At 46.5% G+C, this 12,136-nt stretch overlaps 1 protein-coding gene across 1 annotated transcript in view; it reads right to left on the reverse strand.

Annotated features, from left to right (window-relative positions):
- The window catches only part of SAG (S-antigen visual arrestin), a 30,367-nt gene extending 21,952 nt beyond the window's left edge, over positions 1-8,415 (reverse strand). The window contains exons 1-3 of the mRNA XM_060151223.1: positions 8,341-8,415; positions 4,045-4,105; positions 946-990 (exon numbers count right to left, since the gene is read on the reverse strand). Of these exons, the coding sequence (XP_060007206.1) occupies positions 946-990; positions 4,045-4,105; positions 8,341-8,415 (181 nt within the window). The remainder of the gene's footprint in view (positions 1-945; positions 991-4,044; positions 4,106-8,340) is intronic.
- Between the last annotated feature and the right edge of the window lie 3,721 nt (positions 8,416-12,136).

Below are 12,136 nucleotides of genomic sequence, written 5' to 3' on the forward strand. Positions count from 1 at the left end.
CCAGGCAGCGTGTTCCTGGCCAAGGGCATGGGCTTTAGGGGCTGGAACTGGGCTCCGCCTGGTGTAAGAGAGGAGCAGAGTACCCAGGAGGAAGCTGGAGACAGCAGAGGGGGGCGATTTTCAGCCTGTTTCTGCCACGTCCCCTGGATGCTGTGGGCCCTACATCTGACATACTCCATGGGCACGTCCAGGGTTAGGAACAATTCCTTGTTGGGTGCTGGTAGCTACCACTCTAAAAGGCATATTTAGAATGGAACTGAGTCAGTGACATTATCATAAGGATAACTTGGTTCCAATTTAGTTTACACGACTGGTTTTTGTTTGTTTGTTTTTGACATGCCACATGGCACGGCTTATGGGATTTTAGTTCCCCGACGAGGGATCAAACCCAGGGCCCCAGCAATGAGAGCACCGAGTCCTAACCACTCGACCACCAGGGAACTCCCTACACAACTGTTATTAGTACCAAATTGCTTGCCACACATCGCAACTGCCAGATATCTTTGAGGGGGCTGTGCTGCCGTGGTCCAGAACACCAGGCTCAGCATAAAAACCCTGCCTTCCCGCAGCCTCAATTCCCCGCTTTTCGTATAAACCCAGAAAGGAGCCCTCTTGAGTCTGCCCTGACATAGAACGGCAGGACACGGGGCAAGCAGGCAGTCCGCGGAGCCTGCAGACTGGGGCTCCGGGCTCTGTCTGCAGTTCCTTATCCTGCCACCTCCGACAAGGGGCTTCCCCGAGTCTTCACCTCCATCTGGAAGATGCGGACAGTGAGCTCTGGTGGGAACAGGGCCCGTGTCCTGAGGATCGTGTGAGGGAATGTGGGTGCAAGGGCCTGGCAGAGAGAATGGGTGTCCCAGAGCTTCCCCGCCCCTCCTTGCACACACACGCCCCCTTCCCGCAGCCAGACCACCGCTCCCCGGAGGACGACGAGCTCTGCCTCACCTCTCTTTCCCTTCACAAGCTCAGGATCCACCAGCACGACACCATCTAAACCAAAAGAGAGAGAAGAGTGAGGGTGGCGGACGTGAAAGAGACTGGAAGCTTCTTGAAGTGTGTGTGTATACATATATATATCACACGTAATCCATATTCATTACAGGAAAACTAGAAAGGGAAGCTAAGCAAAGAGAAAACAAAGTCACCTCCACTTGAGATACCCAGAGATACCCATTGTCAACATATCGGTACAGAATGATTTTCCAGATGTATATACATTTTTTTTAATATTCTTTTTTTATGTATATTTTTATTTTTTTGGCTGTGTTGGGTCTTCGTTTCTGTGTGAGGGCTTTCTCTAGTTGTGGCAAGTGGCGGCCACTCTTCATCACGGTGCGCGGGCCTCTCACTATCGCGGCCTCTCTTGTTGCGGAGCACAGGCTCCAGACGCGCAGGCTCAGTAGTTGTGGCGCACAGGCTTAGCTGCTCCGCGGCGTGTGGGATCTCCCCAGACCAGGGCTCGAACCCATGTCCCCTGCATTGGCAGACAGATTCTCAACCACTGGGCCACCAGGGAAGCCCTCCAGATGTATATACATTTATATGAATTTTTTTTTAATATATATTGTTAACTGCTTTCCTCATTCAACTATATATTGCAAACACATATTCATACTAGTCATACATACACACACACATATAATATGTACTAATCTTTTTTTAAAATTTTATTTATTGATTGATTTTTGGCTGCGTTGGGTCTTCATTGCCGTGCACGGGCTTTCTCTAGTTGCGGCAAGCGGGGGCTCTATTTCGTTGCGGTGCGTGGGCTTCTTATTGCTGTGGCTTCTCTTGTTGCGGAGCATGGGCTCTAGGAGCGTGGGCTTCAGTAGTTGCAGCACGTGGGCTCAGTAGTTGTGGCTCATGGGCTCTAGAGCGCAGGCTCAGTGTTTGTGGCACACGGGCTTAGTCGCTCCGTGGCATGTGGGATCTTCCCGAACCAGGGATCGAACCTGTGTCCCCTGCATTGGCAGGCGGATTCTTAACCACTGCGCCACCAGGGAAGTCCCATGTACGAATCATTTTAATGGCCACACATTTGCTCCATTGACCAGGGGCACCATAAATTATTTAATCAACCCCCTGTTGTTAGGGCATTTAGGATGTTTCTGATTTTCCCCATTATAATTAATATTGCAATGAACATGCTTACAGATAAATCTCTATCCACGGCAGAATTGAATTTGGCTTTTGATAACATACTGCCAAATGACCTTCTAGAAAGTGTTTTGCCAAAGGACATTCTCATCCTAGTGCCTAAAAATGCCAGTCTTTTACACTCTTTTTTTAAAAAAAGAACAATTTGAGTTGAAGTAATTATAGATTCACAGGAATTTACAAAGATAGTACAGAGAGGTCCCCAGGTATCCTTTATCCAGTTTCTTCCAATGGTTACATCTTAGATAATGACAGTACAATCTCAAAACCAGGAGGTTGACATGGGTACAATGTGTGTATGGTTCTAAGTCATATTATCAAATGGAGATTTGTGTACCACCACTGCGATCTGGATACAGAACTGTTCCCTCACCATAAAGATCTCCCTCTTGGGCTATCCCTTTGTAGTCACGCCCAGCTGCCTCTCCCCACCATCCTTAGCCCTCAGCAACCACTGTTCAGTTTTCCTTTTCTATAACATTGTCATGTCTAAGATGTTATATGAATGGAATCATACAGTACATGGCCTCTTGAGATTGGCTTTTTCCACTCATTACAGTGTCCTTGAGACCCACAAGCTGTTGCATGGATTGGTAGTTCAATCTTTTTCACTGCTCAGTAGTGTTCCAAGGCATGGATGTGCCCCAGCTTGTTTAATCTTATTCACCTACTGGAGACATTTAGGTTCTTTCCAGTTTGGAGCTATTACAAACAAAGCTGCTGTGAACAGTCACGTACAAGTTTTGTGTGGACATAAGTTTTCATTTCTCTGGGATAAATGTCCAGGAATGCAACTGCTGGGTCACATGAGAAGTGGATGTGTAGCTTTTAAAGAAGCTGCCAAACTGTTTTCCAGAGTGGCTGCTCCACTTTACATTCCCATTCCCACGAGCAAGGCACGAGTGATACAGTTTCTCTACATCCTTGCCAGCGTTTGGTATGGTCACTATTTTTAATTTTAGCCATTCTGACAGGCATATAATGATATTTCATTGTGGTTTTAATTTGCATTTCCCTAACAACTAATGTTGTTGAACATTTTTCTTTTCTTTTTTTTTTTTAGAAATGAAATCAGGTCTTTTTTTTTTCTTTGGCTGCGCTGGGTCTTCGTCGCTGCATGCGGGCTTTCTCTAGTTGCGGTGAGCGGGGGCTACTCTTCATTGTAGTGCACGGGCTTCTCATCGCTGTGTCTTCTCTTGCTATGGAGCATGGGCTCTAGGCGTGCAGGCTTCAGTAGTTGTGGTTCGTGGGCCCTAGAGCGCAGGCTCAGTAGTTGTGGTGCACGGGCTTTGTTGCTCTGTGGCATGTGGGATCTTCCCGGACCAGGGCTTGAACCCGTGTCCCCTGCATTGGCAGGCGGATTCTTAACCACTGTGCCACCAGGGAAGTCCTGAACATTTTTCTTTTTTGTTGTTGTTGTTGTTGTTGAACACTCTTCTATGTGCTCATTTGCCACCTATATATTTTCTTTAATGAAATGCCTTTTCATGTTGTTTGTCTATTTTCTAATTGGATTTTTTTTTTAACTGGTGAGTTTTGAATGTTCTTTATCTAGAAATGAGTCCTTCGTCTCATTTAAATTTGTCTCCAATCAGCCAGTGGCACCTTGATGATGTTTTAATTTGCATTTCTTTGATTAGATTATTAATGAAGTCAATTGAAATAACACAAAACTAGTGGTTGTCTGATGACTTAAAGGAAAACCAGCATTAAAATCTCACCCCAGGAGACTTCCACGGCGGTCCAGTGGTTAAGACTCTGCGCATCCACTGCAGGGGCCATGGGTTCGATCCCTGGCCGGGGAACTAAGATCCCGCATGCCACGCGGCACGACCAATAAATAAATTAATTAATTAAAAAAAAAAACTCACCCCAAACTCAACTTACCCACAGGCTCTACTTGGTCAACATGGTCTATATAGTCTCTCTTCCCCAAGTAGATGGTCACCTGTGGGGAGAACAGGTATGGATTCTAAATGGCCAAAGGACACTAAGGTTTCATGTTAAAAATCAGTAGCAACCAATAAAAATAAATAAATAAAAATTAGGAACAGCCAAAACATTTTGACCAGTCCTGAGAAGAGGAGCGGCCTGGCTCTGCAGCTTGTCCACAACCTCCTCTCTCCCTGCTTGGCTGTAGGCAGACATAGTGGATTGCAGGCAAGCTGTGATCCTTCCTCAACCTCATAAAGTGCTCCAAGGAATTCTTCCCACCCCTTGGATAGCTCCCCGTTCTCCCCACCTTTTCCCATCAAGCCCAGGTCTGATATCAACCAGGTAAACTTGTTGAATTCATTGATGATACTTTAGTGGAAAGTTACGCCTATGCATATGAGGCGCCTGTCAGCTATTTGCATGTTAAGCCTTTTATTTCTAGCTGTGAATGAAAGGTTTCTCCTCCTTGTTAGAAGAATTTCTGATTAAGAGGCAGATGTTCTGGAGTCCCTGAAATCCTCGCAGGTGAGCATCTGTACAGATAAACCTGAACCCATGCCCTGAAGAATGGGGGAAGGGGTCCTGGATGGGAAGAGATGACCATGTCTCAGTCCTTGTCCTATCTGTTTCAATGCCCCTGGCAGCAAAGGTCTCTTTACCAACCCCCTTTGTGGGAGAGCATGGGTTGGGTTCACCACCACTCACCACTTTAACCCACAGCACTGTGACTGCCGTGATGGTAAGAATTCTCTTATTCATCTTTCAGCCATCACAGTATCTAGTATAGTATCTGGTACATACAGGAATTAAATCAACATTTGCTAAGTACGCCAATGAGTGAGTGCATAGACCCTGGCTAGCCTCCTTCTTCCCTAAGCCTCTGAAACTCATATTTTTATTTCCAAGAACACTCAAGATAGTTTTTGTTGGCATTGTATCATCTCCTGTATCTGCCCCCTCATGGCCGTATCCTGGAGCGGATCTCTATGGCTTCCAGGTTATTTGCGTTATTGATGTTGAAGCACCTGAAGGACAGCATAGACAGGTGATCGGGATGGGGGCGGGGAGTTAGATGGTGAAAGGATGCTTTCTGGGCAAAACAATTCAGTGTGTACAAAGCCCAGAGCCAAGAGAATGCTTCTGGAACTGCCAATGGTTTCATCTGTGGGTGAATGGCCTCCAAATGGGCATGCAAGCTGATGCCAGAAAGGGTCTTATAGGACCGGACCCTAAAGAATCTAGGAGGACATGGAAGCATTTGAAGCAGGATGAAAGGCCTGCAATTAAACGGCATGTAGTGATTGTCATGTACCAGGCGCCAAGCTAAGTACACTGACTACATTATTTCACTTAATCCTCACAACTACTCTTTGAGCTAGGGATTATGCCCATTTTATAGAGAACACTGAGACTTTCGTTGCATTGGCAGCAAAAGGGAAAGCTGATAGTGGTCTGGAGGAGGGAGCACTGAGAGTGAACGGAAGGGAGAAGGTGGCTGGAGAGCACATGTCTTCTTTTTCAAGCTTTGGCTGTGAAGGAAGGAGAGCTAGAAAGGGGATGGGGTCAAGAGGGAGTTTGTTGCTCTTGTTGCTGTTGTTGCTGTTTTTAAGATGCATGAGGTGGGTACTTGTTGTCATGCTCAGGCCAAGTACTGGTAGAGAGGGAGAGGCTGCACATAGCCCCAGAGGGATGCTGATGGTGGAGGACCCTAAGAAGGTGGTGGACCATGACCCAGGCTGTAAGCAGTATGAACCTCCATGGAAGAAACAGCACCTCTTCTGCTGCAATTGGAAGAGGAGAGAAGAGACAGGAGCAGGTAGAGAAGTGGGGCTGGATGATGTGAGGCTGCAGCCCACCTGCTGCTTGCAAACCCCATAGCCACGTGCCCCATCTTCCTGGATAAAAGTCATCAACTGTAGGGAGTCCCCTGGTGGTCTAGTGGTTAGGATTCCGGGCTTTCACTTCCGTGGCCTGGGTTCAATCCCTGATCGGGCGGAGAAGTGAGATCCCACAAGCCACAGGGTGAGGCCAAAAGAAAAAAAGAAGAAAAGTCACCAATTGTGTCCAGGGTCCCATGTGGTTGTATAGTAAGAGGAGACCACCCCAGAGGATGATTCGTTTTCCTTTTTTCCCCCAGTTTTATTGAGATATAATTGACATATTGTATAAGTTTAAGGTGTACAACATAACGATGTATGTATAAATTGAAAAGCAATAACCACAATAAATTTAGTTAACATCCATCACAGAGGAGGATTCTTTTTTTTTTTTTTTTTTTTGCGGTACGCGGGCCTCTCACTGTTGTGGCCTCTCCCGTTGCGGAGCACAGGCTCCGGACGTGCAGGCTCAGCGGCCATGACTCATGGGCCCAGCCGCTCCGCGGCACGTGGGATCCTCCCGGACCAGCGCGCGACCCCGCGTCCCCTGCATCGGCAGGCGGACTCTCAACCACTGCGCCACCAGGGAAGCCCGAGGATGATTCTTGATTGGCCAGATCCTATTCTTTTGGCTCGGGATGGCTTTAAGGTGGGCATGTGACCCAGTTTTGACCAATGAGATATGAGAGAAGTCTGCTGGAGAAATATAACCTCACCCTTAAGAGACCCCAGGAAGCAACAGCCTTTTCCTTCTTCTAGAAGAAAGTGAGGGTAAGGCACCTGAAGCTGGGGCAGCCGTCTTGCCACCAGCCAGAGGATGAAGATCACCAAAGATGGACGAGTGGAAAGACTCACAGAGAAACACAGCCAGGGCCCTGGCACCCACACCTGCAGCCAGGCAAAACCTGCCACTGAAATGATCCTAATACGTGACACGTTAACTGATGAATTATGTTTTCCTCCTATATACAAAAGTTCTAAATTTCCCAGGTCAAAGATGTCTATCTGGATGTGAGGAAGAAAAAAGTGAGAAAATGATATGGCCCAGCAGGAGTGTTTTCTTTCTTCTTTTGCCAGAAGACAAGATAAAGTGCACTGGAAAGACACAAGTTGGAAGAGAGTCAGGAGGATGAAAGTTTGAGGGGCACCCAACTTGTCTCCCCAAAGAATCAGAGGACTTGATGAAAATGATGGAGATCCTCAGCGAGGGAGAGGAGAGGTAGGGAGTGTCCGTGCAAAGCCCGATTCTCTCGTGAGGCGCAAAAGCATCGGAGAGTTCCTTTCGGGCGCAGTATGTATAGGCTTCAGAAGTCAACTAGAAGAATGACCTAGAATCACATTGTCCAATACGACAGCTACTAGCTCCAGGTGGCCACCAGCACTTGAATATGGCCACTCCAAGCTGACATGCTATAAATGTAGAACACACATCAGGTTTGAACAACTTAGAAAACGAAGGTAAAATACGTTGTTAATAATTTTTATATCATTTACATGTTGAAATGATAGTTTTTTGGATATATTGGGTTAAATAAAATATAGTATTAAAATGAATTCCCCGTTTCTTCTTACTTTTTTAACATGGCTACTAGAAAATTTTAAATTAGATATGTGGCTTGCTTTGGATGGTGCTGAACTAGATTATCAGCCCCTAAGAATCCACAGAGTGGAGCGAGGAGATCCCATCCTCGGAGGCTGTGGGGTGGGCTCTCCATAGGGTGTCCCAGGCTAGGAAGTTCACAGGCACATCTAGACTATCTAACGTGCCCCCGATGGAGCCAGCAATGGCATCATCCCTGCCGAATATGCGGAGTGCCAGGATATTGGGTGGCCATGCAGCCACAGTGCAGAGGAGCAGAAGGGGAGCAGCGAGAGATGCTCCCTTATCCACTGGCCCTGGAGGCCCAGCAAGGTTTGAGAGCATGGCAGCTGGGGTGGGTGACAGAAGGTAGAGAGCTGCATTGATCCATTGATCCAGCATCAGGGCTTTCACCAGGCAGTTAGGTGAGATGATAGAAAAAGGGTCAAGGAAGTTATAGATACTGACCAAACAATGTTTGAAATGGTTAAGTCATGGGTTCAAGGCTAGGAAAAGAGGTAAAACTGGGGTCGAGGGGTTGGGGACTGAGAGATTAGGAGAAAATTAAGGGTCTTGGGACTAAGGTCTTGTTGAGATAGAAGAGAATTTATATTTCTGCAATTTACTCATTCGTTTATATCTCATTTATCATCCATCTCAGACAGAGATGGAAAATAGACATAGAGCTTCCATTGACCTCATAAGATTTTGATGTTGATTATGTCTATTCGAAGAAGTTCCTTTAAAAAAAAAAAAGATTACTACTAAGCCCCTTACCTCTGTACTACTTACCGATTTGTCCCGGGAGATCTTCTTGAAGATGACGTGGTTTGGTGTAGACTTACTGTCCTGCGCGTTAGCCTCCATGTTACCTGTCCCTGGCAGTTTCTTCCCTTTGGGGTGTTGTGTCAGGTTTTAGAGGGCTAGGAAAAGGTAAAATCATCTTAAATATAAAGTCAGGAACATTCTGTGAATAAAACCCATACATGAGATGCTGTACCTCCATCAGACATTTCCTTCTACCTGCCTCAATACCCACATTTGACTAAATAAGGCCTTCGTCTGGTTTGTATTTTACTAGAGTGTGTTTTTTTTGTTTAAAGGTGTTTTATTTTTCCTGATAAGCCTCAGACATTTCTTAGCAAAGCTCACCAGCACGTCCAGATAGATTCCAATGAGAAGGTTTTACTTTGAGACTAAGCCTTGATATCGTCACATTAAGCCAGACTGAATTTAAAATTCTATCTTGACGATCTATTACGGCAATTAAAATAGAAAAAGTCCCTGCAAACCACAGCATAACCACTTCACGAATATCATTTTAAAAATACGTTAAATCCCCAAAAGTTTTGCTCAGCAATTCACACTAAGCAGTGCTTTCCCTTTCCTGCCATCTCTCACCACTCCCCAGCTTTCCCCACAACAAAGAGGCCATCTGAGCTGTCTGGAATTCAGTGCGCTCCTTAACAAGCAACGTCCATGAAAACTACACAGAAAAGGTGAAACTGGGACAGACTGACTACACGAAAATGTCAGTCTTCCTGGCGCTGGCTCTTCCCTGCGCCCTGCCCTGAGTTTCTGAGAAGGCTTGTTCGAGGGTGACCACATACCTTGGGCAACCAGCTGGGACGGTCCCAGGAGGTGAGGAGAGGGTCTCTGTGTCCTCCGAGGTGAGCAGGCAGCCAGCCCTTGCTCTGTCTAAACAGATGACCCCACTTGGGCCCTGGCTGACTGTGTGGGGAATTTGTAGGGAATCTGGAGAGGGTGCCCACACCCAGGTCTTAATGTCTAGAAGCCAAATCCCATTTAAGGAGTAGAGTGGCAACTGGATTAGTGCTAGGACGGGAGAAATGGTAGTTTCAGCAGTTCAAAGCATTAGACAAGGGCCCAGAGGGGCTCCCAGTGCAGGAGCTGTCAAGCTTGAGTGGGGAAGGTTTGGGGGAGGGATGACAGCTAAATGAAAGCTATTTTACCTTAATCCACTTTGGGTTCTGGAAATAGACTGATTATCCCTTCACTCCCGGTTTCACCAGGAGAAGGGATTTTCAAGAGCTCAACCAAATTGATTAAACTCAGCAGGCAGCTAAGGCAACCTTGGGGGTGGGGATATAAACAAAAAGGTCAAGGAGAAATGTCAGCCTCAAGATAAACCCTGGTGTTATGCAAGCCAAACAAGTCATGTCCCTCTCCTCTACCCCGTGTGCTATTGATTACATCACGAGTCCTGTCAGTTTGCCCCCAGTGTCTCCAGAGTCTTAGTCTCCCATCCCCAGCGCTCCCTCTGGAGTCCATACCAGCCCCTTTGTTTTCCTGGTCTGACTACATCCTTCTCCATGCTGCAGAGGGGGCCTCCAAGCCCTGAGCAGTCACCCTCCCGCTCAGCATCTCGCCTTGCTCTCAGCATCTCGCCTTGCTCTCAGCATCTCGCCTTGCTCTCAGCTACAGGCACACAACTTTAAAGCCACACGCTTGAGCCTCCTCCGCCCGCTGTTCCCCATCTCCCTGTACCGCCTCCCGCTGTTTGCTTTTGCCTGGAACCATCCTCTTCTCCTTTCCTCCTTGACTCTTTTCATCCTTCAGATTCCAGCTCAAGAGTCACTTCCTCAGGAGAGCCTTCCCCAACCTCTCCGACTAGGGTGGAGGCACTATTGCATTCGATGCTTGTACAGGAGATGATTTTATGGTCTCTCTTCCCATACTTGACTCTAGGCTTCATGATGTCAGGGACCCATGCCATTTTGTTTCCCTTATTTTTGTATTCCAGTGCCCAGAACAGAATACTCAGCGAATGCATGCATGGGATGGCGTGGCCACTAACACATATATGTACTGGACTTGAGCTGGTGTCCGAGAGTGAAGCCAGTCTAAGCAGAAAGTGACGTTTGGGTTGTTAGCATCTGTCGAAACACTCCAGGGGCTTCCCACCTACGTCTGGATAATGTCTGCAAGGCCCTGCGTGATCTGGGCCCCCTTCTTCCCACCTCGCCCACTTTGCTCCAGTCCACTGGCTTCTGCTTTTCTTCAAACCTGCCTCAGGGCCTTTGCATTTACTGTTTCCTCTTCTGGAACACTCTTCCCACAGATAGTCACTTGGCTCACTCCCTTAACTCCTTTGGGTCTTTACTTCAATGTCACCCTATCTATCTATATCCTATTGTGTACCATCTCACCCAACACTTCTGTCCTCCTTCTCTGCCTTACCTTTCTCTGTAGCACTTATCAGCATCTGACATACAAGATAATTTATCTTGTTAATTGTCTGTCCCCCCACCCCAACATAAGTTCCAGGACTGTAGAGATTTATGACTGTTTTGTTCCTATCCCATCTCCAGGATCTAGAATAGGGCCTCAGTGGACTTTTGAGCAAATCAATGAGTCACTGGATTGCAACAGTATAATGGCTGGCAATAGCTAAAGTTGGGAAAAATTTTAATTTCTAAGGGAGAAAACTTTGAAAATTTTTAACGTAGGAATGCCAGCTAATAAATGCAAAGGGAATGATAGAATTGGAAAAACATCATTTGACGAACTCTGATGGTATTAATCATGCCTTTTTGTTTTCTGTAATTCTGATGCTTTGACATCTGAGGCTTTGCTGACCCTGGAGAGACTGCCATCCCAGGGCTAGCTCTTTCCTAGAGAGAATAAATGACTGCTTTTCATATGCAAACCAACCAACTCAGAGCCCATACACCCCAAAGGCCTCCTTTCCTCCTTTGCTGGGCTCTGACACTCTGAGCCACTACTACCCTGCCCTAATCACCCTGGGGCCAGGTATCAGACAACTGGAGACAGCCCCTGCACTCCAGGGCCTGCTGAAGTAAATAGCCAATCTTAAGTCTGCTTCCCCTATCTCACCAGTTCTTTCCCACGGAAACCACAAAAGAACTCTTGCCCATGTTTTCTCCTTGATCCTTCTACCTCCTGACTGGCCCTGGTGCTTCCCCGCATGGCCTGCCCCCTCTTTTTGGTAACTGTAACAAACTATCTTTTCAACGGCAATTGTCTCCAGATCTGCTGACCTCGCCATTGCTGAATAATAGTAGAACTTACGTTTTAAAATACTGATGACATCATTGACTCAGACAAGGATTCTTTATTGGTGTGAAAATCATTAGGTGAAGTGTTGAAGGGGAAATGGCTATTCCTGTGACACCAAAGTGATGCCATATGGATTATGACTCTTCACAAGGTGCAAGCCAAACTATACAACAGGGGATCAGCCACAGTCTAATGTCAATCTTCACATCACAAACGGTGTCAACCAATGTGATGTGTCACCTTACAGCAGCTGGAATCCATCAAGCCTTTAGACATCACTTCTCGTTTTTAGGAAATACAAGGAATAGTTAAATGAGACCACAAGAGAGCTACCAGATGAATGTAGAAAGTGGCTGATCTCTTTCATAAGTAAATGTCATAGAAAGGAGATGCATTAGGTTAAGACACTTAAGGGATTCAACATCCAGATGTACCGTGTGGTCCCAAATGGACAAACAGGATGTACAGTACATTTCTGGCCCGTTGGGAAAATCTGAATATGCTCTAATAATGTATCAGTAATATGTCATATGAGCTCTGACACGTA

The sequence above is a fragment of the Lagenorhynchus albirostris genome, chromosome 6 (assembly GCF_949774975.1).
Source record: "Lagenorhynchus albirostris chromosome 6, mLagAlb1.1, whole genome shotgun sequence".
In the NCBI taxonomy this organism is placed as follows: domain Eukaryota; kingdom Metazoa; phylum Chordata; class Mammalia; order Artiodactyla; family Delphinidae; genus Lagenorhynchus; species Lagenorhynchus albirostris.